The sequence below is a fragment of the Rana temporaria genome, chromosome 2 (genome assembly GCF_905171775.1).
Source record: "Rana temporaria chromosome 2, aRanTem1.1, whole genome shotgun sequence".
Lineage (NCBI taxonomy): Eukaryota > Metazoa > Chordata > Amphibia > Anura > Ranidae > Rana > Rana temporaria.
In genome coordinates this window covers 66,122,382-66,149,648 of record NC_053490.1, presented here as the reverse complement: position 1 = coordinate 66,149,648, position 27,267 = coordinate 66,122,382, and the positions used below count along the sequence as shown (strand labels likewise).

The following is a 27,267-nucleotide window of genomic DNA, read 5'->3' as shown; positions in this document are numbered from 1 at the left end:
ATTACTTTTATCTTCAGACTTTGAGCAAGCATTCGCCTTTCTCCAAGCAAGTGGATGTTTTGCTGATTTTACAAATGGAACAGAAGGTAAAAATGTTTATAGCGGATATTTTTTATATATTCTGTAGAAATGTGTTGTGTGTATATAACAAAGGGACCATCATGAAAGGTTGGATTTAACTGAATAGGGTCCACTAACAGAGTATGTTTTCTTCACAATGCGGTAGGGAGGGACAGTGCGTTTATTGGTGATTTGGGAGAACTGTTCATATTTTCGGTAATGATTGTCACAGATTTCCAAGGGTAGATAGATGTGCATGTCCCAGGGCCTAGCAAGCACAAATTGCAAGTACTAGTAGGGTTGCACGGATACCGAGCATTTGCATGTGTACTTGTACTCGTACAAATGCTCCGATGTTTAATCTGATACCTCCAGGCTCCAGCAGCACCGCATGAAGAGACGTCGCGCGAGGGAGTTGGAGTTGTGTTGGAGGCGTCACGCACTCATTTGCGGAAGTCAGTGGGCGGAGAAGACAGAGGGCGTCAGGTGTGTTGGAAGCGCCAGAACACCAATGGCGCCCATCTTGGTACACCAAGCACTTACCCGCAGTAAGGCTTGCTAGTTGTTATACACAGCTAAGTTATGTTTCACACAGCCAAATCAGTGCTGCCTTTCAGTGCCCATCAGTGCCACCTATCATTGCCCATAAGTGCCACCAATCAGTGTCAGATGTTAGTTCCACCCCATAAGTTCACTTTAGTGCCGCCTCATCGGTGCCCATCAGTGCCACCTATCAGTGCTGCATATTAATGCCTCCTTATCCGTGCCACCCCATCAGTGCTGCCTCATCAGTGCCTATCAGTGCAACCTCATCAGTGCACATGAGTGAAGGAGAAAAATTACTTATTTACAAAATCGTGCTTTGAAAACAGTCAAATAAAAATGCATTTGTAGTCAGTATCGGCGAGTACTTGAAAGAAGCATTGGTACTTGTACTCGGTCTTAAAAAAGTGGTGCCAATAATTCCTGAAGGACAATGTTGATACTTGACGTACTTTTTTGTTAGTGCATTTCATTTCACGCATTTTACATGCATTTTATGAACTTCCATAGACTTTGTTCCATAGACTGATACGCCGGCGTACTTTCAAATTTGCCGCGTCGTATCTTTAGTTTGAATCCTCAAACCAAGATACGACGGCTTCTGGCTTTGATCCGACAGGCGTACGGCTTCGTACGCCTTCGGATCGTAGGTGCAATACTTCGGCGCCCGCTGGGTGGAGTTCGCGTCGTTTTCCGCGTAGGGTATGCTAATTAGCTTTTTCCGTCGATCCACGAAGGTACGTGCGGCCGTCGCATTCTCTTACGTTGTCGCTAGTCAGCTTTTCCCAGCGTATAGTTAAAGCTGCTATTTTGCGGCGTATAGATAGACTTGCCATGTTAAGTATGGCCGTCGTTCCCGCGACGAAATTTGCAAAAAAAATGTTTGCGTAAGTCGTCCGTGAATAGGAAAGGACGTAACTCACGTCTAAGTTAAAAAAATGACGTTGGTGCAACGTCATTTCGCGCAAAGCACGGCGGGAAATTTAAAAACGGAGCATGCGCAGTTCATTCGGCGCTGGGACGCGCTTCATTTAAATGAATGTTTTAGATCTTCTGTACTTTTTATTACAAACATGAGATCTCTGGAGTTCAGAAGCTGCACAATCTGGCCAAGCGACAAATATAGTCAATCCCAAGAACAGGACAGGTTGATGAGTTCTGCAGTCAGTGGTGTTCTGCAGCCAAGATGGATATTTCAGGTTTGGTAGATGCTGAAGCTTTAGACCATGTATTGGTTTTGTATATTTCTTAGAGAATTGTTCAGAATTATGTGTTTAGTTCCCGGATCTGCACACCTGCTGTGGCCATTATGAGGGGTCTCATTCTCCCTGTTGGATCCTTTATTTTATCTTATGAAAAATGCAACAGCTGAGTTGGACAAATGTATGCAGAAACACTCAACATTCTAAGGTGGACAGAAACCCTAGCAGGTAGCTTGAAAATCGAATGCCCTGTACACACGACCGGTTTTCCTGACATGCCAAAACCCAATGTTTTTCCCGACGTGATTCCTCTCAAGCCTGTCTTGCATACACACGTTAAGTCAAAAAAACGTTTGACCAAAGCACGGTGACGTCCAACAGGTACAAGGGCACTATAAAGTGGACGTTCCATTCAAATGGCGCCGCCCTTTGGGCTGCTTTTGCTGATCCTCGTGTTCGTAAAAGTTATGTGAGAGACGATTTGCACTTTTCAGTGTTCGTGCTTCTTAGTCCTTTAAAGCGTGACAAATGTGCTATCTCCATTACGAACGCTAGTTTTACCAGAACAAGTGCTCCCGTCTCATACTTGATTCGGAGCATGCACGTTATTTTTTTCCCCTTGGAAAAGCATACACACGAACGGTTTTTACGACGAGAAAAAGATTGACGGGATACACGATGGGAAAAAATAGAGCAGGTTCAAATTTTTTTGCGGGCAGTTTTCTAGTCGGGAAAACTGTTATGGAGCATACACATGATCGGTTTTCCCGACCTATCTAAAAAATGGCAGTTTTCTTATCGGGAAAACCGGTCGTGTGTATGAGGCATTAGACATATAAGAAGTCAAGCGTTGACTCCACTCAACAGGTATCCGTTTTGGATGGACAGGTTATTTAGTAGTAATTAACACACATCCTTACTCCAATAAGACGAAAATAAAGATTGATGGCTTCTGGCCCTCATAACTCTGGATTTGGTAAACCTTTTATCTTGAATAAAAGATGTTAATGAGTAAAATTATTTAAAGTTAAAGTGGTTCCCTGCATTACGGTAAAAACAATCCTCACTTGATTCAGTGCTGTGCCTGTGTGCAGTGCTGCTGTCCATCAAATCCAATGAGCAGAGAGCAGGGGGAGGCCGAACCACGTTGTGCATATCAATGGATACACAGGGGGTTATTTACTAAAGGCAAATCTACTTTGCACTACAAGTGCAAACTACAAAGTGCACTTGGAAGTGCAGTCGCTGTAGATCCGAGGGGGACATGCAAGGAAAATAAAAAAACAGCATTTTCGCTTACACATGATTGGATGATAAAATCAGCAGAGCTTCCCCTCATTTCAGATCTACCCATCAGATTTACAGCGACTGCACTTCCAAGTGCACTTGTAGTGCAAAGTTACATAGTTAGTCAGGTTGAAAAAAGACACAAGTCCATCCAGTTCAACTACAAAAAAAATAAACAAACAAAATAAAAAACAGTACAATCGCATACACCCAACTCCACACCCAGAGTTGATCCAGAGGAAGGCAAAAAACCCCAGCAGAGCATGATCCAAATTGCTACGGCAGGGGAAAAAATTCCTTTCTGATCCCCCAAAAGGCAATCGGATTTAGGAAAGTATCCAGACCTTTCTTAAAGCAATCTACTGAGCTGGCCAGAACCACCTCTGGAGGGAGTCTGTTCCACATTTTCACAGCTCTTATTGTTAAGAAACCTTTCAGTATTTGGAGATGAAATCTCTTTTCCTCTAGACGTAAAGAGTGCCCCCTTGTCCTCAGTGTTGACCGTAAAGTGAATAACTCAACACCAAGTTCACTATATGGACCCCTTATATATTTGTACATGTGGATCATATCCCCCCTTATTCTTCTCTTCTCAGGAGTGAATACATTTAGTTCTTCTAATCTTTCCTCATAGCTGAGCTCCTCCATGCCTCTTATCAGTTTGGTTGCCCTTCTCTGCACTTTCTCCAGTTTCCCGATATCCTTTTTGAGAACTGGTGCCCAAAACTGAACTGCATATTCCAGATGAGGTCTTACTAATGATTTGTACAGGGGCAAAATTATATCTCTGTCTCTGGAGTCCATACCTCTCTTAAAGCGGGGGTTCACCGTAAAAAAAAATTCTAACATTACATTATTACATTGAGCTCACTACCAACATTGACAGTATGCAGATCTTTTTTTTTTTTTTTTTTGTCGTACATACCGTTTTTTTCGTTATTTTCCCCCCGGCTTCCGGGTAGTGAATCCCGCGGGAGTGGGCGTTCCTATGCACAGGCTAAGTGATTGACGTATGACAAAAGCTTACCCTCGGCGCATACGGCCGCATCACGAGTTGCCGAAAGAAGCCGAACGTCGGTGCGCAGGCGCCGTATAGCGCTGTATAGAGCCGACTCGCAGTCCGGCTTTTTTCGGCAAATCGTGACGCACCCGTAAGCCGAGGGGAAGCTTTTGTCATACGTCAATCACTTAGCCTGTGCATAGGAACGCCCACTCCCGCGAGATTCACTACCCGGAAGCTGGCTAAGAAAATAACTATACGAGGTATGTACAGCAAAAAAAAAATTGGCATACTGTCAATGTCGAGACTGAGCTCAATGTAATGTTAGAAAATTGTTTTTAGGGTGTACCCCCGCTTTAATACAAGAAAGGACTTTGCTCGCTTTGGAAACCGCAGCTTGGCATTGCATGCCATTATTGAGCTTATGATCTACTAAAACCCCCAGATCCTTCTCCACTACAGATCCCCCTAGTTGTACTCCCCCTAGTATGTATGATGCATGCATATTCTTAGCCCCCAAGTGCATAACTTTACATTTATCAACATTAAACCTCATCTGCCACTTAGTCGCCCAATTAGACAGATCATTGAGGTCGGCTTGTAAATTGGCGACATCCTGTAAAGGCGTTATTCCACTGCATAGCTTGGTGTCATCTGCAAAGACAGAAATGTTACTTTTGATCTCAGACCCAATATCATTTATAAAGATATTAAAAAGTAAGGATTTGCCTTTCGTAAATAACCCCCGAGTAGGGCTTGGGAGCGGATTCCTATGCTGGCACATGGAGAATATGAGGAGCCTAGAGTACAAGTCAGGGACCCAGGAAGAGGAAAATTCGTTTACAACCACTTTTAACCACTTCAGCCCCGGACGATTTTGCTGGTCAATGACTGGGCCACTTTTTGCGATTCGCTACTGCGTCGCTTTTGGTGGTATTTGATCACCTCTGCAGTTTTTATTTTTTGCGCTATAAACAAAAATAGAGCGACAATTTAAAAAATATATATATCTTTTTTACTTTTTTGCTATAATAAATATCCTCCAAAAACATATAAAAAATATGTTTTTCTTCAGTTTAGGCTGATACGTATTCTTCTACATTTTTTACACAAAAAAAATCGCAATAAGCGTTTATTGATTGGTTTGCGCAAAAGTAATGGCGTCTACAAAATAGGGGATAGTTTTATGGCATTTTTATAAATATTTTTTTACTACTAATGGCGGCGATCATCGATTTTTATCGGTACTACGACCTTATGGCGGACATTTCGGACACTTTTGATACATTTTTGGGACCATTGGCATTTTTATAGCGATTAGTGCTATAAAAATGCATTGATTACTGTAAAAATGCCACTGGCAGGGAAGGGGTTAACACTAGGGGGCGAGGAAAGGGTTATGTTTGTTCCCTGGGTGTGTTCTAACTGAAAGGGGGTGGACTGACTTGGGGAAATGACAGATCGCTTTTCATACATTGTATGAACAGACGATCAGTCATTTCTCCCCCTGACAGGACACACACACAGCTCCCGGTTCTCGCTCTGTAACAAGCGATCGCGGGTGCCCGGCGGTGATCACGACCGCCGGGCACGCGGGCGCTACCAGGGGCGAGCAGGGGACGCACACACGCGCCCCTAGTGGCTGAAATGCAAAATCACGTAATTTTGCGCAGCCGAGCCGACCTGCCGCCGTAAAACTGCGGCGTCTGGTCGGCAAGCGGTTAAGAAAAAATATTTCTAGCAACTCGTACAAAAACTTACATGCATGCAAACATATAAAATAATATACTGTTCTTATGAGACAGCACCAATATGTAACGGCATTAATTCCGTGCTCTTCGATGGCCAATCTCTTTGAGGAGGAGGAAATGAATAGCAGAGTAGGTGTTCTGTGATCCTTGGAGACAGGAGGCAAGACTAGCAGTTGAATAAGAAACATACACTGTATGTGTGGTATAGTAAGTGTTTCATGCATTAAAGCGGGAGTTCACCCGAAAAAAATTTTTTAACCTTAGATTGATGCTCATTTTGTCAAGGGGAATCGGGTAGTTTTTTTAAAATCGAAGCAGTACTTACCGTTTTAGAGCTAGATCTTCTCCGCCGCTTCCGGGTATGGTCTTCGGGACTGGGCGTTCCTATTTGATTGACAGGCTTCCGACAGGCTTCCAACGGTCGCATACATTGCGTCACGAGTAGCCGAAAGAAGCCAAACGTCGATGCGGCTCTATACGGCGCCTGCGCACTGACGTTCGGCCACTTTCAAAAAATCGTGACGCGATAGATGCGACCGTCGGAAGCCTGTCGGAAGCCTGTCAATCAAATAGGAACGCCCAGTCCCGCAGCCCATACCCGGATGCGGCGGAGAAGATGTATCTCTAAATCGGTAAGTACTGCTTCGATTTTAAAAAAACTACCCGATTCCCCTTGACAAAATGAGCCTCAATCTAATGTTAAAAATTTACTTTTCGGGTGAACCTCCACTTTAAGTATGGTAAATACCCTTCTCTGGACTGAAAAGGGCATAATTACAGAGGTTACAAAAAGGTTTTGGTGGTTTTACTTTGCATCCAAAATCTAATAAAAACAACTATTAATATCATAGTGTATTTATTTCACAGATCTCCAGGCAAAGAACAATTCCAGGTCTACTAGCAGAGAGGCATACAATGAAAGTGATTCAGATAGTGTTGGTTCGTGTACAGAAGTGAAAGACCAAGGAGAAATCACCAGAGATGAAGACCCTGATAGGATGGAATCTGAATCGCCTGAATCATCCCAAATGAGCAACAAAATAGGACAATGTACAAGAGATGAAGACCATAATAAAGAGGAAACTGAATGGTCCAAAACATCTTTATTGTCAGTAAACAGCAATTTAAAGGAAAGCTCTAGAGATGAAGACCTCAATGGTATGCAAAGTGAATTGTGTCGATCATCTTTAGAAAGCAATAGGAAAGAGGAGCCCTGTAGAGGCGAGGGCCACGATGATATACAAAGTGAATCGGGTGAATCATCTTTAGAGAGCAGCAGGAAAGAGGAAAGCTGTAGATGCGAGGACCATAATATACAAAGTGAATCGTCTGAATCATCTTCAGAGAGAAGCAGAAATAAGCAAAGCACTGAAGGTGACGACCTAGACGAAATGGAAATGGAATCTTCTGCAGCATCTCTATTTTCACCTTCAGCAAGCAGCGAAAGTGATCTGGTTCTGCCTGAGAACGCCTCTCGGAGACACAGGGCTTTAGAAGAAATTCAGATAAAGACCATGAAAACAAATTTGCGGCTTCTGAAGGTTCAAGTGAAAAACTTACAGTACCAACTGCAGCAGCAATCCGAAGATGGAGATGCAGGTTTTGCCACAAACCTAATTCAGTTCCTGAGGAAAGTTCCAGAAGATAAAAAGTTGTCCACGCAAATGTCTATTCTAAATGTCTTATCGTCGGTTTTGGGTCAGCAGCCAATGTCTATATCAAACCCTGACTGTGTACCATAACAATATACAAATCCATCTTCCCCCAGACTTGGTGGACAAACTCTTCCTCCTAAGCCAAAGCCATAGGCCACAAATGTATGAGACATATACTGATAAATGGCTGCCACAGATACAGAACATTATATACTTTGACATAACTGTCTTAAAGATGATAATAGCATATTGTATATGAACAGATTGTTGCGTCAAAATATCAATTTTGTTTTTTTATGTATATAGTATTTGTGTATGTTTTTGTTGTCTGCTCTGACCATATAAAGAAATATCACATTTTAAAGTATAACTATAGACAAAACTTTTTTTTTTTTCATTTTGGATAGAGTAATGCCACGTACACACGATCGGTTCATCCGATGAAAACAGACCGATGGATTTTTTCATCAGATATCCAATGAAGCTGACTTTCATCAGTCTTGCCTACATTACATCAGTTAAAAATCCAATCGTGTCCAACGCGGTGACGTCAAACACAACGATGTGCTCAGAAAAATGAAGTTCAATGCTTCCGAGCATGCATCGACTTGATTCTGAGCATGTGTGGATTTTTGACCGATGGATTTCCCCACAGACGATCGTTTTTTTCTATCAGTTTTTTAACCATCAGAAAAATTTAAAACAGGTTCTATTTTTTTTCACCGATGGGGAAATAAAACGATGGGGCCCACACACGATCGGTTCGTCCGATAAAAAACATTTTCATCAGACGAACAGAACGTGTGTACAGGGCATAAGAGAGGCTTAAAACCTCTGTCAGATTTTTTTTATCGTCTTCTGTGTTCCATTGCAGAGATTTACTTTCACTTCCTGTGCCTTAGCCAAACAGGAAGTGAGAGGAAATTCCTGCAAATTAAGGGGATTCCTTGGGGACCACCAGGTCACCAGAACTATGGTCCCCATTGAAAGATTTCCCCCTCTATTACTTTTCTTGGGCCAACCCAAAATTTGGGATTTTTTTTTAACTTTCAATAATAATGGTAAACAGGACAAATAGAGAGGGTGAATCTCCCTAACTGGGACACAGACAGAAATAATGTAGATGTATAGATGTTTCAAGGACCAAGAAAACTCAATAGGAATGCATTGGGTGAAAGCTTGCATTGGGTCCTTTTCATATAACGGTTCTATATTAGGGCCATTAAATAAAGGAAAGAGCCAATTACATTAACTTCTCTATTGCGTTTAATCGTCTCTAACTAACTTGAGTTAACCAAAATCTGGTTTGCTGCTAAAGGTTACTATAGATAAAGCTACTGTTTGCACTGTTTTTAGGAGCTTAGTTGCACCAAAGGTTTTTGGTTGCTTACCGTGTTTCTCCCGAAAATAAGCCCGGGTCTTATATTAATTTTGGCAACAAAAGACACAGTAGGGGTTATTTTCGGGATAGGTCTTACCATGTAATGTGCTGTCTTCTCTCCCCCTGCCTGACAGGAATCCCCAGTGTGAACTGAGTTAAAATGCTTGTAAAATCCTATAATCCATTTTATTACAGTAGTATATAATGTACAATGTGTGTGTGTCTGTAATATAATTGTGCCAAATACCTTCGTTATAGCACCGCTCTGCGCTTCTGTGGCCTGCTGGAGCTCTCTTCCCCACAATTATATTACATAAACACACACATTGTACATTATATACTACTGTAATAGAGTGGGTTATAGGATTTTACAAGCATTTTCAACTAGGGCTTATTTTCGGGTTGGGCTTATATTGTAGCCCACTTGGAAAATAACGGTAGGTCTTATTTTCGGGGTAGGTCTTATTTTCAGGGAAACGCGGTAGTAGCATGGTATGAACACCTTGCTGACTTGGCTTGCATGTATTAATTGCAACACGTTATAAAGGAGAATAGAGAATATTCCCTTTCTGTCTGGCATGGGCCTTTTTTTTGGGGGGGGTTTACTCTGATAGTACAGGAAGTTTTCCTATTCTGAAAAAGCCTGTATAAACTATATTGTAAAGCAGGAACAAAGATTGTCTCTGGACAGCCACACTCTGAACAAATTGTAGCCTTTATTAATAGACGGACAGCACTACAAGTCACAGCAAAATAAAATAAAACCTGACTGCTGACGCGTTTCGCACTGAAACTAGTGCTTAGTCATAGCTTCTTTTAATAAAGGCTACAATTTGTTCAGAGTGTGGCTGTCCAGAGACAATCTTTGTTCCTGCTTTGCTAAGTGCATTGCCTGCACCTGAGTTGTCTGCAGCGGAGGATATTTGTCTGGGTTCCCACCTGGAGCGGCTACTCCCTTTTCCATAAACTATATTGTATCTGAATTTCTGAGTACAGTGGGAGTTTTTACATGCGGCTGAGCTGTATTGAAATGCACTATGATCGGAGCTGCGGTGGCTCAACACGATTGGCACTGCGCTGACAAGCCATTCACCTCTGCAGCTAGGGGTTCGGATCCCGGTCTCAGCTACATGTGAATTGGGTTTGGTGGTCTCAGCCCGGCTCCCGGTGGGTGTGCTATGCGAGGTAAGCCTGCGCTTAGTACGCCCACCCCCCTCCCACAAAAACCACCACACTTACACGCACTCGAAATTGGGTTAACACACGCACTTTGACCACGCGGTCTCTAAAAAAAAGAGAGGCGAAGGACTAACGGGGCTGGTTGAGCGGGCTAGATCCTCTCACTCCCTTATAGGGAGTCTCTCTGCCCAGTTGGGCTTCAAAGCAGAGCAGGTAGGGCGGGCTGTGTGGGAGGACCCCCTCACACACCCACCATTGCCACCCAGGGCATGGAGAAAGGTGGCAGATTGCCTCTGGGGGAGGCATGCCTACTCTCTTTTTTAAAGTGTATTTCCCCTCCCGTCTTTCAGGACAGCCCACAATTGAGAGATACTCCTCCTCTTCCTCTAGGAAACACTGCGCCAGCCCATAAATTTCTCACTCCCCCTGCCAGACCTCAGTATTAGTGTTTCCTCCGGTGGGGAGACACTGTGCATGGGAACCTAGGCCAATTCAGGCAGAGGACTGAGGCCATCTATTTTACCTTAAGGAAGCAGAGGCTTCCAGGTGAATCCTGGTGCGGTGCAGGCCCACCATTAGCCACCCCTTCCACGCCGAGCGCGGCTCCTGGTTGCGGGGGACCCCTATCTCGTCCAGCGGGGCGCAGCGGGGGGGACATCCAGGCTCGCCCTGTACTACAGGCCGCAAAGAATTTTTTTGAACCGAGCGGGCTGGACGGCGGGTGACGTCATTTCCGGCGTAGAGCGGATGTCTCCCCTTTGAACCGCGACTTCCGGTTCCGGGTCGCGGTGCTGATAGGAGGTCCGGGCGGACGCTGGAGGGAGTCGGATCTCGCACAGGTGAGGAGAAACTCTCAGCAAGCAGCCACCTGCAGTCATGTCGGCAGCATCTCCAGAGCCAGCCCTGACAACTGACGCTACCTCCAGCGAGCCTAAGGTAAGAGTACCCTGGGGAGGGGCGCTCTCTAGCTTAGGTTTGCCTCTCCATGTAGGGTTCAATGCATGGGGAGGCAAGCCCCCTGGGTGGCCAGGGGAGGGGGAGTCCTTAGTCCCAGGGTTTATAGGGGGCTAGGTGCACTCCCAGGGTTGTAACCAAATTTTTTAATTTTTTTAAATTTTTTAAATTTTTTATAACTGTTGTTTTCTGCCCTTTCTGTGTTTCAGAAAGCCATTGAAAAAACGGGAAGTGGAAGGCATAGCTCAAAAAGGAAGTGTGCCTCCTGTAGGGATGTCCTCCCAGAAACATGGACTAAGGTCCTATGTAGGGATTGCATTCAATCCCTGGTCAGGGAAAATGAATTAGAACAGGAGGTAAAAAGATCCCTCTGGTGGTGGAGAAAGGCCACCAACATAACCCAAGGGTCAGGACTTGCAGCCTCTGTTAAAGAACTGTCATCCACGTTCTCCTCATTCAAATCTCTGTTTGAGAGGTTACAGCCTTTGGCTGTCCCTACCCAGGTTACAACCCAGCCACAGGCTCAGGGTCCTGCTCCTGTCATACCCATTGCAGCAGCTATGGCAGATGTTTCCGCAGGCCCTTCCCAAGAGGAACAGGTTCCTCCAGATAGTGCCACCTCTGATTCTCAAGAGGGGTCAGAGGGAGAGGACCAGGACGGGGAGTCCAGGAAGCCCTCTAGGTACAAATTGTCACTGGATGAGGTAGAGGACCTCTTAGGGGCAGTTTACACAACCCTTGGTATCCAAACCGACAAGAAACCTCTTACCCTCCATGATCGAATGTACAGGGGTCTGGAGGAGCAAGAGAGAAAGGTCTTCCCAGTACATGATATACTGGTTGAGACCATTAAGAAGGAGTGGCAGGATCCTGAAAGGAAACCCTTTTTTTCTAGATCCCTAAAGAGGAGATTCCCTTTCTCAGAGGATCCTTTATCTGTTTGGAACAAAGGTAACCACAGACGCAAGCGGCAAGGGCTGGGGAGCGCACCTGGGATCCCTTCCAGCGCAGGGTACCTGGGGTCTCCAAGATCTAAAAAGATCTTCCAATTGGAAGGAGCTGAGGGCAGTGGGCCTAGCTCTCAGGTTCTTTCAGGAGGAACTCCAGGGGCACCACATTCAGGTGAGATCGGACAATTCATCGGCCGTAGCCTATTTAAACAAGCAGGGCGGCACGAGAAGCGAAAGTTTGTCGGTCCTGACAGCGGAGATTCTGGGCTGGGCCGAGATCCACACCCTCTCCCTTTCGGCGGTCTTTCTGAGGGGAGAAAGAAACATAACAGCAGACTTCCTCAGTCGGAGGCAGCTGAGGGAGGGCGAGTGGGCCCTCAACCAGGAGGTCTTTCATCTCCTGAACAAGAGATGGGGAACTCTGGAGGTGGACCTCTTCGCCTCAAGAGAAAATGCGAAGATCCCCTGTTTCTTCTCCCTGAACAAAGGAGAAGGAGCAAGGGGAGTGGATGCCCTGTCCCAAAGCTGGAAGTTCGGAAGATGCTATGCATTCCCACCTCCGGTACTTCTTCCAGCAGTACTGAGAAAATTCCAATCAGAGCACACCTCTCTAGTCCTGGTAGCTCCTTACTGGCCCAAGAGGGCATGGTTCTCAGTCCTCAAACAGTTAGCGGCAGAACCACCCTTATTTCTACCTCAGCGGGAGGATCTTCTATCACAGGGCCCAGTCCTATGTCCACAAGTCCACAGGTGGAGACTAGCAGCGTGGCTACTGAGGAAGCCATACTAAGATCCAAGGGATTTTCCGAAGGTTTAATTGCCACCCTCCTTAATAGTAAAAAAAAGGAGACCCGCAAAATTTACAAGAAGGTTTGGCTTCGTTTCAACGAATGGTGTGTAAATTGCCCCTGTTCTGTACAAAGCCCCACGGCTGTCTTAGAATTTCTTCAGTGTGGGGCAGATAAGGGTCTTTCGGTTAGCACCCTTAAAGGGCAGGTTTCGGCACTTACGGTGTATTTAGAAAAACCTCTGGCCACCAGTCCCTGGATAGTCAGGTTCTTTAAAGCACTATCCAGACAGAGACCAGCTCGAGGGCCACCCTTCCCCAGTTGGGACCTGTCTCTTGTATTGCGTACCCTAACGGGTACTCCCTTTGAGCCCTTAGATAATTGTTCTCTAAGGGATTTAACCTTAAAAACAGCTTTTTTGGTTGCAGTGACCACTGCTAGGAGGGTCAGCGAGCTAGAAGCTCTATCGATCAGACCCCCTTTTTGTGTTATTTTCCCGGATCGGGTCGTTTTCAAGACCGATCCAGCCTTTCTTCCTAAAGTGACTTCAAAGTTTCACAGGAGTCAAGATATAGTTTTACCCTCTTTTTGTTCCAACCCTTCGGGGGAAAGGGAACGACGTTTCAGTACGTTGGATGTTAGGAGAAGTATCCTACATTATTTAGAGGTGACTAAACCGTTTAGACGGTCAGACTCACTATTTGTTTTATTTTCTGGAACCAGGAAGGGATGCAAAGCATCCAGGCGCACTATTGCCAGGTGGCTAAGACTAAGCATTGAGCAAGCATACACTTTGGCTGGTAGGGATATCCCTACAGGAATTAAAGCACACTCCACTCGAGCGCTGGCAACCTCTCAAGCAGAAAGAGCGGGAGCAACGCCGGAACAGATTTGCAAAGCAGCAACATGGTCCAGCTACACCACCTTCGTTAAACACTACAGGGTGGACCTGGTTTCGGCAGGTGAGCAAGCCTTTGGACGAAAGGTTTTGCAAGCCATAGTCCCACCCTAGTTGGTAAGTTCTCGGTTATCCTCTCAATTGTGGGCTGTCCTGAAAGACGGGAGGGGAAAAATAGAGTTACGTACCGGTAACGTCTTTTCCAGTAGTCTTTCAGGACAGCCCTGGGTACCCACCCGAATAGAGGAAGTCTGATTTCAAGACCAGGACATGATGTTGATATGTAATTGTATGTTATTAACATGTTCTTGTGTCTCCCCAGCTGACCGGAGGTGCTCGTATAAATACTGAGGTCTGGCAGGGGGAGTGAGAAATTTATGGGCTGGCGCAGTGTTTCCTAGAGGAAGAGGAGGAGTATCTCTCAATTGTGGGCTGTCCTGAAAGACTACTGGAAAAGACGTTACCGGTACGTAACTCTATTTTTTGTGCGTGTACTCGAGAGAGGAGCCGGACTGCAGGAGTTGGGACTCCTGCAGTTGGGACTCCTGCAGTCCGGCTCCTCTCTCGAGTACACGCACAAAATACACTTTAAAAAAGAAAAAAAAAACGAAATGCACTATGATCAGAAAATGCCAAGTGCAGTAGGTAGGAACCTAGATCTCTGCAGAGGGGGTTATTTACGAAAGGCAATTCCACTTTGCGCTTCAAGTGCAAACTACAAGTGCAAAGTGCACTTGAAATTGCACTTAAAGTGCACTTGGAAGTGCAGTCGCTGTAAATCTGAGGGGTAGATCTGAAATGAGGGGAAGCTCTGCTGATTTTATTATCCAATCATGTGCAAGCTAAAATTCTTAAATTTTCCTTGCATGTCCCCCTTGGATCTGCAGCGACTGCACTTCCAAGTGCACTGTCAGCGCAATTTAAAATGCACTTTGTACTTGTGCAAAGTGGATTTGCCTTTCGTAAATAACCCCCATTGTCCTCTGCAGAGATCTATGTTCCTACCTACTGCACTTGGCATTTTCTGATCATAGACCTAATGAGTATTACAACTTTTACCCATTGGGGTGACTGGATTGGTGTCATAGGACAAAAAAAGATTTTGCACAAGTATCTTTATTTTTGTCAAAGGCCCTAGAAATAAGATAATCAAACTGTTTCATAATATGGCTATACTGCATTGTGCAATTATATTTTATCATTTGTTATATTTGTAAGGGCTGTATATATTTTGCTTTTATTAAGGTTGAACTGTTAGATAGTGTATACTGAAACCAAATAAATTAAATATTGTTGCTGATTTTGAAAGTTGTTCATTATAAAAAAAAAATATTGGGAACATAGTTATATTTCTCTTTATAGGAGGCCCCTAAGTTGTCAATGCTGACTTCCTTCCTGACACATTTCACTTCACTAAGTCACTAAGGGTGGGGTAATCCTGTTTAATTGGGGCATAGTCGTGCGCACAGGGTGTGCCGGGTGTGCCCAGGAACACCCTAATCATCCCATGTGCATTAGTATTATCACTCTGTAGCAGCAGGAACATGGGAAAGATCTCCCTCTTACCGGCTCTGCCATAAGAGAAGTGTTTATGCTCTTCTCTTTCACTGTGTCGGCAGGGAAATCAATGTTCCGGGGTCATATATATGTAGACACACACACATATGCATGTGTGTTTGAGCTTAAAGGGTCACTAAAGGAATTTTTTTTTTTTTAGCTAAATAGCTTCCTTTACCTTACTGCAGTACTGGTTTCATGTCCTCATTGTTCGTTTTTGCTTTGAAGTAGCTGCAATTCTGCTGTGATCTCCACACTTCCTGGTTGCCTGTTTCCTTATAACCATGGTACTGGGAGCTTTTCACGGTGGTCTAAGCTGTCATTACTGTGTGTCTAAAACTCCTCAGATTCATTTTAAAAACAAAACACTGCCCTGGATTTGTTTGTTTTTGTTCTGTGAGTCTTCCCGACTCACCTCTCACCCGGAACTTCATGTATGTACTTTAAAACCGAAAGTGAAACTAGAGGCACATTTATATGATTGAATTTAATCTATTTTTAATAATTTTTAAAAGGAATCAGTTAACTTTTATGTCTCTATACCCTGTAAACAGTCATTTCAGCAAAAAAAATATTTCCTTTAGTGACCCTTTAAGGGTGCACACCCTAATGCAATAGGCTGCGCACGCCTATGAATTGCGGACAGAAGGCTGCTAAGTGGCAGCATAGAAATATTAATTGTATGCTGTCTGTAGCTTTAAGAAGTTTATTTTGTTATTGAAGTTTATGTATAACCCCCTTCCCCCCCGCTCCTCCATCTGTCCCCAACAAAGCTGATTGAAATGCATGATTCATGTGCTTAACCACTTAAGGACCGCCCAACGCCAATATACGTCGGCAGAATGGCGCGGCTGGAAACAGGCACGTACAGGTACGTCGCCTTTAAGAGCCCAGCCGTGGGTTGTGCGCGCGCCGCACTCACGACTCGGTCCGAAGCTCCGTGACCGCGCCCGCGGGACCCTCGGACCCGATCGCCGCCGGTGTCCCACGATCGGTGACAGGAGCTGAAGAACGGGGAGAGGTGAGTGTAAACACACCTTCCCCGTTTTTCTCTGTGGCAGTGTCACTGATCGTCTGTTCCCTGTTATAGGGAACGACGATCAGTGACGCCACATATCCAGCGCCCCCTAGTGATTAACCCCTTCACTGCTTTTGTCATTTTCACAGTAATCAGTGCATTTTATTTTATTTTTTGTGTAATCAGTATTTATTAAAGCGATAAGGGAAAAACACATAAACAGAGGACAGGCATGTGCAGCAGGATTCTGTGCGGTAAGATAACGACCTTGCAGGGCCGCCAAACAACCAAAAGTAAACTTCAAACAAATCGCATTGTACATGCATACAGAAACAGTGATAAATGCATTCATAACCCTCAGGACCACAGCAGCAGCCAGCACCCAAAAGGGCACCAGCGGCCACACCGGCCCATGAGGCAATTAGGTAGTCAGGTGGGCGGTAGCCCAAGGGGTCATGGGGACATGTATCATCAAAGGGGAGCATTAAAGGGAGAAAAATAAACTAGGACATCCACCGAACTACCTGAACCTGGGTACGAGCCAGACAAGGCGTCAGTGTGAGTGCAATGGCAAAGAAAGAAAGGGGGGGAACATCAAGACCCAAGCCCGGGCCCACAGCTCATAGCCGGGGCGGAAGGGGGGCACTAAGGCCTCCAACTAACCACCCACCCCCCCCCCCCATGAGCCAGAAGGGCCAAGACCAGGGGACCACATGAGACACTCAGGCGGGATTACGGGACCCACAATGGTTCATCAATGTGCTCCAATTAACCCCACATAACACCCAATACATATAGACAAATAAATCCAACCTGCAGCAATTCGTAAAAAGAGGGAGAGACCCCAGAAAAAGTGCAGCTGGAGATGGAAGGTATAGAAGGAAAGGAAAAGAGAGAAAAGGAGGAAGAAGAGGGGGGAGAGAGGAGAGAACGGTGCGTACCTCAAAGCTAGCAGGAAACGTGTCCACCTCCACAACGAGCGCACCTCTTCAGTCCGAAGCACCGGCACCGCCAGACCACCACAGCAGCTAACCACTAGGAGGGCCAACTCCTCACCTACCAAGAGCTTGCAACCTGCGAGCTTTAAGGGAAGGCTCTGCTAGTTCCAGCAGAGCGATGTCTAGACTAGAGGGGACAAAATTAGGGTCTGAGACATAGTCTGTCCATGGTGCCCAAAGAGCAAGATATTGTGCATGGCGATCACGACAGGTCGCCACCCAATTCTCAGCCTCTCCGATTGCACTCACCCCCTGGATCCAATCCTCATGGCCAGGGACTTTGGACTGCCTCCAAAAAGTCGGAAGCAGTCGCCTGGCTGCATTAAGTAAATGTGGCAACACACTCTTCTTATATTGACTGAGAGGGATTGTCTGGACATGGAGAAGAAAGTGAACCGGAGAGAGTGGAATATCGACCCCCGTGATCGTTAGTATCTGGTCTTTTACGTCTGCCCAAAAGGGTTTGATTAAGGGGCAATCCCACCATATGTGAATAAGCGTACCCCTGTGTCCACATCCACGCCAACACATCCCCGACTCAGCGGGTAAATACATGCCACAGAATTTTAAAGTTTGTCTCCTGGGTTTTGGAATCCATGGAGGAAGTATGAGTAAGGTGGTAAAGATGGGGCAATTGTGTGTCCGTGAGGACCTGATCCAGATCTCTCTCCCATCTTCGTATGTAGGCGGGTGTGGACAGCGGGGCAGCGGAACCCAGTAGGCGGTACAGCCCTGAAACCAGGTGGGGGGTAGGATCTTCACTAATAAAAAGACTCTCAAACGGGGTGAGAGAGGAGGGATCCCTGATCGTATGACCATGCGTTTCAAAGAAATGGTGTAGTTGCCTATAGCGCCAGAAATTCATCCGTGGGCCCTGTCGTCCCACAGGAAGGGCCTCATAATCTAGAAGCTTACCGTCTTTCATAAGCTTGCCGCAGCTGGCGTTACCATCGTCCACCCATGACCCAAAAAAGGCCATTTGTTCTCCCAGAGGGAACCAAAGGAAGCCACCCAGTGGGGCCAGCGGGGACATAGGAGGGGCCAATTTTAGCATAGAATTAATCCTATCCCAGACCGAGAGCACATGTGCCGTCAGCGGGGAAGTAGTCTCAGATAGCCCCCTATGTTCCCGGGGCAACCACGGTGCGTACTAATCAGTGCATGGTCCCAAAAATTTGTCAAAAGTGTCCGCCATAATGTCGCAGTCACGAAAACAAATCGCTGATCGCCGCCATTACTAGTAAAAATAAAATTATTAATAAAAATGCCATAAAACTATCCCCTATTTTGTAGACGCTATAACTTTTGCGAAAACCAATCAATAAACGCTTATTGCAATTTTTTTACCAAAAATAAGTAGGAGAATACGTATAAGCCTAAACTAAGTATAAAAAAATATTTATATATTTTGGGGGATATTTATTATAGCAAAAGTAAAAAATATAGAATTTTTTTTTAAATTGCCATTATTTTTGCTTATGGCGCAAAAAATAAAAACTGCAGAGGTGATCAAATAACACCAAAATAAAGCTCTATTTGTGGGGGAAAAAAGACGCCAATTTTGTTTGGGAGCCATGTCGCACGACCGCGCAATTGTCAGTTAAAACGACGCAGTGCCGAATCGCAAAAAGGGTCAGGTCCTTAACCTGCATATTGGTCCGGGTCTTAAGTGGTTAATGTGGCTGTGAGAGTTTTGTCCTTTTATATGCATATTTGTTCTGGGATAGTGACTCAACAGCTGGCCATACACAAATAGTTTAATTCAACCAACATGCTGCACCTTCCCCAGCCCCCCTCCTTGGCTGACAAACATCTTTCCCCATGGACCATCCTTTGGCTGACGGACATCTTTCCCCAAGTACTGTTTTTATGGTGCCAGAAATGCCAAAGGCACCAAAAGCACATGTATTAAAACAGGAAGCTAAACAATTCTGTGTCATGTGATGATCCTCGTCACTTCTGATCGCATTGGGTACATATACAATACATGTCCTTATCCCCCCCCCCCCCACCAACAACAAGCAACCTGGGATTTACTGAACTCTGAGTGCAGGAAAGGAGGAGCCGACATAGCCTAAAGCGCCTCCCCAATGGTAAAAAGGCCAGTGTAAGGGGAACAAACAAAGGCCCAGCCCTGACCAACTGACCATGGCAGGCCCCCGTGCGCTGGGTGCATACTCACAACAGCGCCAACCAGGTAAGACCACCAACAGATGGATTTTCTGGCGCCATAAAAACAGTATTTGATTGGCTGGTCTGTGTCACATGCTGGTTCTCTCTCCCCCTATGGCCTCATCCTTAACCCCTAAGGTAGTCAGGTATTGTTGTTTGGGACCAGGGTCGAGCTGCTTCACTACATAGAGACATGCATAGGGGTTCATTTACTAAAATTGAAGAGTGCAAAATCTGCTGCAGATCTGCATATAAACTAATCAGCTTCTAACTTCACCTTGTTCAATTAAAGGGTAAGTTCACGTTTACAGAAAAATCTGTAAGGTGAACTTACACTGGACCCCCTCCCCAGTCCCGCTGACCTGGAGTCCCGCGATCACCCGCTATGACACATCGGATAGCTGCTTTACCGGTCCGGGGATTAGAAATCCCCTCAGCTTAATCTCCTAAATATAACTCGTAAAGGTGTGTATAGGAGGCATTCTAATAGGTCGGCAGGCATCACATGGGCGAAGCCGACTAATCAGAACCCGCAAAGCCCATCCCGTCAGCGCTGGAGAAGAGGAGAGAAAGCATACACAGCTGTGCCAGTTTTACTAAATCTCCCCCATAGTGTCATGTAAGTTCACTGTTTGTTTTTTTGTTGAAATATATGATGTTGCGGAGTGTATTTTCTGGTTGTTAATACTATGAGGCCCCGTACACACGACCGAGTTTCTCGGCAGAATTCAGCCAGAAACTCGATCGGAGCCGTATTCTGCCGAGAAACCCGGTCATGTGTACACTTTCGGCCGAGGAAACCGACGAGGATCTCGTCGGGCCAAATAGAGAACATGTTCTCTATTTCATCGTTAGTCAATGAGGAAACTTGGCTCGCCGAGATCCTCGGCGGCTTCACAAGGAACTCAACGAGCAAAACGATGTGTTTTGCCCGTCGAGTTCCTCGGACGTGTGTACGGGACCTCACTTCAACATTTGCTCCACCCTGAAGATTAATACAATTGAAACGTGTTTTTTACATGTGATCTTCGGTCAAAATTTTACATACAATGCTGATATCATTTTATGACATATAATTGTGAGGAGCATTTTTTCTCTGTCAGGGCACTTTCACACTGACAGCGCGGGGGCATCAGCGGTGTACACACCGCTCCTAAAGATGCTGCCTTTTTTAATGTCCTGCCAGTGCAGCGCTCCAATGTGAAAGCACTAAGGCTTTCACCCTGGGATTGCAGATGAGGCATTTTTCAGGTGCTTTACAGGCGCTATTTTTAGCGCTAAAGTGCCTGAAAAAGGCCTCCAGTGTGAAAGGGGTGTTAGAGACATAATAGATATTGTTTTTTATAAATATATTTCTGCTATTCATTTTTTATTTATTTTGGTGCCTCAAAAATCCCATGTATAAAAAGTTTGGTTGTGTAGTATGTTCTTAGGGATGTGGCACCTAATTAATATTTTACAAGATCCGGCCATGAAATGTTCTTGCTCTGACTTAGAACTGACAAAGGTACAGTAGTAGTGCTTGTAGCGAGCAACAAATATATTGTGGCTTTACACATGACCTCTGGAGAGACCTGGACCACTGATGACCAGGGCTGGACTGGGACAAAAATTTGGCCCTGGACTTCATCCAGACTGGCCCACTATGACAGGTCTCTCCCATGGGAGCCGGACAACTCCCGCACCACCCCGGCCACCCAAGCCCCCTCTCCCCCTTCACTAGCCACTATCTGTTCTACTTTATTAGAGTAAAATGGATGGTACTGGTACTCTTATAGGCAGTACCAGTGGGGAAGCTAGACATTATTTCACCCGGGGCAAAGAATCAGTTTGGTGCCCCCCCTTATGGGAAAAGATTAGGCAGAAGTGAGAAACTCCCAGGCCATAGCTGTTGAGTCAGCTGTCCTCTGTCGTCCCCCCTGCTAATCTGGTCCTTCCCCTGCGTCTTTGTTCCCCCCCAGGTGAGCGCTGCGGGGAGGGAGAGGAGGTGAGCACTGCAGGAAGGGAGAGACAGAGGAGCGGAAGGGGGCGGTGGTCCGCTGTCACTGAAGCCGGCCCACTGAGCCATCGGCCCACCGGGAAACTCCCTGTAGTCCCAATGGCCAGTCCATCCCTGCTGATGACCAAGATGTAGCTACACCGGGTGGAATGCTGCCCAAAAGAGGGGGAGGAATGTTCTTGTAACACATACAAATGGCCTTAATATGTTCAGAGTTAGTATTGGCTGTAGCATCTTTATCAGGCAGTACAAAGAATCTATCTGAACAACTGAAAGATGCATTGCTTTACAAATAAATGAAGACGAGATGCACTTCCATCTCTAAATAAACCACAGTGTAGCACTTCTCCAGCAGGGGGGAGGCTAGCATTTACCTCAGGTTTGATCTATGGCCACAGTGAATGCAGTCACATGACAAGGAAGGGTGCCAGTCACTTTAGTTTTTTTTTTAGTTTTAATGCTCCAGCTTCACAGGTTGAGAGGGGTAGGTCTCCATTAGCTTTCAGACTCCATCAGTCCAACAAAAAGCCAGGATTCTCTGAGAACAGTCACCATTCCCCCTACAGCAGACATTCACTGGGCTCTAGATAGTGCCAGGATTCTGTGAGAGCAGACACATCAGTCCCCCTCCAGGAGACATCCATTGGGCTCTTCTATACAACTTGAATCTGTGCTGGGCCCCATTGGACTTAGGTCTACACATACACAGCACAAACACTCTGCACACATCCTTCTCAGGCCGAGGCCTGGTGGAAAGAAAGTTCACCAGACAAATTGGCAAGCTTGTATGGTGCCCCCCAGCATGCACCACTGAAAGAAAGAAAGTACTAGTGGGAGCCATAGAGTAAACAAATGCTCAATAGCCCAAGATTTGCATTTGTTCCATAACCACTTGCCGAGCGCACAATTTACATTTACTGCGATAGTGTGGACCGGCTGTGCAGAATCACACACATACATATATATATGCAGAATCTCATAAAAGTGAGTACACCCCTCACATTTTTGTAAATATTTTATGATATCTTTTCATATGACAACACTGAAGAAATTACACTTTGCTATAATGAAAAAGTAGCGAGTGTACATCTTGTATAACAGTGTAAATGTCCCCTCAAAATAACTCAACACACAGCCATTGATGTCTAGACCGATGGCAACAAAAGTGAGTACACCCCTAAGTGAAAATGTCCAAATTGTACCCAAAGTGTCAATATTTTGTGTGGCCACCATTATTTTTCAGCACTGCCTTAACCCTCTTGGGCATGGAGTTCATCAGAGCTTCACAGGTTGCCACTGGAGTCCTCTTCCACTCCTCCATGATGACATCACGGAACTGGTGGAGCTGGGGATGTTAGAGACCTTGCGCTCCTATACCTTCCGTTTGAGGATGCCCCACCGATGCTCAATAGGATTTAGGTCTGGAGACATGCTTGGCCAGTCCATCACCTTTACCCTCAGCTTCTTTAGCAAGGAAGTGGTCATCTTCGAGGTGTGTTTGGGGTTGTTATCATGTTGGAATATTGCCCTGCGGACCAGTCTCCGAAGGGAGGGGATCATGCTCTGCTTTAGTATGTCACAGTACATGTTAGCATTCATTGTTCCCTCAATGAACTGTAGCTCCCCAGTGCCGGCAGTACTCATGCAGCCCCAGACCATGACACTCCTACCACCATGCTTGACTGTAGGCAAGACACACTTGTCTTTGTACTCCTCACCTGGTTGCCACCACACACGCTTGACGACATCTGAACAAAATACGTTTATCTTGGTCTCATCAGACCACAGGACATGTTTCCAGTAATCCATGTCCTTAGTCTGCTTGTCTTCAGCAAACTGTTTGCGGGCTTTCTTGTGCATCATCTTTAGAAGATGCCTCCTTCTTGGAGGACAGCCATGCAGACCAATTTGATGCAGTGTGCGGTATATGGTCTGAGCACTGACAGGCTGACCCCCACCCCTTAAACCTCTGCAGAAATCATACATCTATTTCCCAAAGACAACCTCTAGATATGATGTTGAGCATGTGCACTCAACTTCTTTGGTCGACCATGGCGGGGCTTGTTCTGAGTGGAACCTGTCCTGTTAAACCGCTGTATGGTCTTGGTCACCATGCTGCAGCTCAGTTTCAGGGTCTTGGTAATCTTCAGATGGCCTAGGCCATCTTTATGTAGAGCAAAAATTCTTTTTTTTCAGATCCTCAGAGTTTTTTGCCATGAGGTGCCAAGTTGAACTTCCACTTCCAACACACCTGCCCCCCCATTCACACCTGAGACCTTGTAACACTAACGAGTCACATGACATCGGGGAGGGAAAATGGTAAATTGGGCCCAATTTTGTGGCCAGCGGTTTAGACATTAATTGGTGTGTGTTGAGTTTTGAGGGGACAGCAAATTTAAACTGTTATACAAGCTGTACACTCACTATGTTACATTGTAGCAAATTGTTACATAGTTACATAGTTAGTCAGGTTGAACCATAAGAAATAAAATAATAATAATATCGTACAATCACATATACCCAATTCTATACCCACAGTTGATCCAGAGGAAGGCAAAAAAAAACAGCAAAGCATGATCCAATTTGCTACAGCAGGGGAAAAAAATTCCTTCCTGATCCCCCGAGAGGCAATCGGATATTCCCCGGATCAACTTTACCTAGAAATGTTAGTACCCAGTTATATTCTGTACATTTAGGAAATAATCCAGGCCTTTCTTAAAGCACTTTACTGAGCTGGCCAGAACCACCTCTGCAGAAAGTCTATTCCACATTTTCACAGCTCTTACTGTGAAGAAACCTTTCCGTATTTGGAGGTGAAATCTCTTTTCCTCTAGACGTAAAGAGTGCCCCCTTGTCCTCAGTGTTGACCGTAAAGTGAATAACTCAACACCAAGTTCACTATATGGACCTCTTATATATTTGTACATGTTGATCATATCTCCCCTTAATCTTCCTCATAGCTGAGCTCCTCCATGCCTCTTATCAGTTTGGTTGCCCTTCTCTGCACTTTCTCCAGTTCTCCGATATCCTTCTTGAGAACTGGTGCCCAAAACTGAACTGCATATTCCAGATGAGGTCTTACTAATGATTTGTACAGGGGCAAAATTATATCTCTGTCTCTGGAGTCCATACCTCTCTTAATAGAAGAAAGAAATTTGCTCGCTTTGGAAACCGCAGCTTGGCATTGCATGCCATTATTGAGCTTATGATCTACCAAAACCCCCAGATCCTTCTCCACTACGGATCCTACCAGTTCTACTCCTCCTAGTATTTATGATGCAGGACCAGCCTTTGGGGTGTGCAGGGAAGTGCGGTCACCATAGCAACATGGGCGCCTGGCAACCGGCACAGATTCTGTAGCAAAAGGATTCACTCGCATACTATGTAGGGAGCGGGGGGCGTACCGCACCGGGTGCCACACACTGGGTGGTGTCAGGCCGGCGCCCCCCCTTGTGACTGAAGATGACTTAGCGCCGTTAGTGGGCACCGGGTGGCATTGCATGGCGTGGTGACAGGTGCCGGGTGCCTGGCTTTGCAGGGGGAGTGCGAGCCGTCGGCACACCCGGGACCCGGCCGCAATGGTCCCCCTTCTCTGTGGCAGCGCTGCGGGTCTTAATATCTTGGCTGTCTCACAGTCACACAGCCGAGAAGAGTGAAGCCGCCTCCCCCTTTTCTGTACTGTGCAGCACGCGGCAAGGTGATTATCTGAGCCTGGTTTACAGGTCTGGAGGAGGGGGGGGGGGGTTCTGTATTGTAGGGGGTCTGCACTGTAGCCTACAGTCTGTAGGGGTGGATCTGTATTGGGGGGGGTTCTTTATTGTAGGAGGGGGGGTTCTGTATTGTAGGGTGGGGTTCTGTATTGTAGGGGGTCTGCACTGTAGCCTACAGTCTGTAGGGGTGAATCTGTATTGGGGGGGGTCTGTATTGTAGGAGGGGGGTTTTGTATTGTAGGGGGGGGGGTCTGCTCTGTAGGGGTAAATCTGTATTGTAGAGGGGGTCCTTTATTGTAAGGAAGGGTATGTGTTGTAGGGGAGGAAGGTCTGCACTGTAGGGGGAGGGGTCTGCACTGTAGGGGGAGGGGGGTCTGCATAACATGCAGGGGGTCCAGAACGGTTAGGGGGGTGTCTGTGTAACATACAGGTGTCTAGAGCTGTGTTTGTGTAGAGATGCAGGGTAAGGGGGGTCCAGTGATGCAGGGTGCTGTGTAATGTAAAGGGGTCCAGAGGTGTTGTGCTATGTAATGTAAAGGGGTCCAGAGGTGCAAGGTGCTGTGAAATGTAAAGGGGTCCAGTGATGCAGAGTGCTGTGTAATGTAAAGTGGTCCAGAGGTGTTGTGCTATGTAATGTAAAGGGGTCCAGTGGTGCAGGGTGCTTTGTAATGTAAAGGGGTCCAGAGGTGCAAGGTACTGTGAAATGTAAAGGGGTCCAATGATGCAGGGTGCTGTGTAATGTAAAGGGGTCCAGAGGTGCAAGGTGCTGTGAAATGTAAAGGGGTCCAGAGGTGCAGGGTGATGTGTTATGTAAAGGGGTCCAGTGATGCAGGGTGCTGTGTAATGTAAAGGGGTCCAGGGTGCTGTGTAATGTAAAGGGGTCCAGAGGTGCAGGGTGCTGTGTAATGTAAAGGGGTCCAGAGGTGCAGGGTGCTGTGTAATGTAAAGGGGTCCAGAGATGCAGGGTACTGCTGTGTAATGTAAAGGGGTCCAGTGATGCAGGGTGATGTGTAATGTAAAGGGGTCGAGGATGCTGTGTAATGAAAAGGGGTCTAGATGTGCAGGGTACTGCTGTGTAATGTAAAGGGGTTCAGTGATGCAGGGTGATGTGTAATGTAAAGTGGTCGAGGGTGCTGTGTAATATAAAGGGGTCCAGTGATGCAGGGTACTGTGTAATGTAAAGGGGTCCAGAAATGTGGGGTGCTGTATAATGTACTGGCTGGATTGATCAGCTGTTGGCTCAGTCAGGCAGCACAGGCTGCAGTGACAGTGTCACTGGCAGTCTGTGGGCTACTCATTAAGATTGCCGCCGCTCGGCGACAGTGCGGCGGCCATCTTTAAAACTGGACAAAGTACTGGCAGCCTGGCAGGTCACAGGCGGATTCTGCCGGAAAGACGGCGTGGGCGGCTGTCCTTGCCTTGCTATGAGGAGCAGGAGCTCATATGCCATGCGCACTGAGAAGACAAAGGAGGGCAAGAATCCACAGAAGCAGATGTAAAAACTTTTTTCTGTAAGTAAATTCTTTTTTTTATAAATGCAGTGTACTGCTTAATGCCTGTTTTGTATTTTATTATTTAACTGGTTGCCGACCAGCCGCCATCGTTTCACGGCGGCAGGTCGGCTCCCCTGCGCGGGAGCACGTAGTATAACGTCGGCTCTCGCGCAGGCCACTAGGGGCGCGTGCGCGCCCCCGGCTCCCGATCGCCGCCGGGCACACGCGATCGCTCGTTACAGAGCGGGGACCGGGAGCTGTGTGTGTGTAAACACACAGCTCCCGGTCCTGTCAGGGAGAGAAATGCTGATCTTCTGTTCATACAATGTATGAACAGAAGATCAGTCATTTCCCCTAGTGAGGCCACCCCCCTACAGTTAGAACACACCCAGGGAACATACTTAACCCCTTCCCCGCCCCCTAGTGTTAACCCTTTCACTGCCAGTGGCATTTTTATAGTAATCCAATGCATTTTTATAGTACCGATCGCTATAAAAATACCAATGGTCCCAAAAATGTGTCAAAAGTGTCCGCCATAATGTCGCAGTACTGAAAAAAAATCGCTGATCGCCGCCATTACTAGTAAAAAAAAAATATTAATAAAAATGCCATAAAAATCCCCCCTATTTTGTAAACACGATAACTTTTGCGCAAACCAATCAATAAACGCTT

At 46.1% G+C, this 27,267-nt stretch overlaps 1 protein-coding gene across 5 annotated transcripts in view; it reads left to right on the top strand.

Moving 5' to 3' along the window:
- The window catches only part of LOC120929096, a 197,712-nt gene extending 189,913 nt beyond the window's left edge, over positions 1 to 7,799 (top strand). For all 5 annotated transcript variants that reach the window (XM_040340307.1, XM_040340309.1, XM_040340308.1 and 2 more), the window contains 2 exons: positions 18 to 86; positions 6,711 to 7,799. In XM_040340307.1, coding sequence (XP_040196241.1) covers positions 18 to 86; positions 6,711 to 7,585 — 944 coding nt within the window. In that variant the 3' untranslated portion in view covers positions 7,586 to 7,799. The remainder of the gene's footprint in view (positions 1 to 17; positions 87 to 6,710) is intronic.
- Positions 7,800 to 27,267: the final 19,468 nt, after the last annotated feature.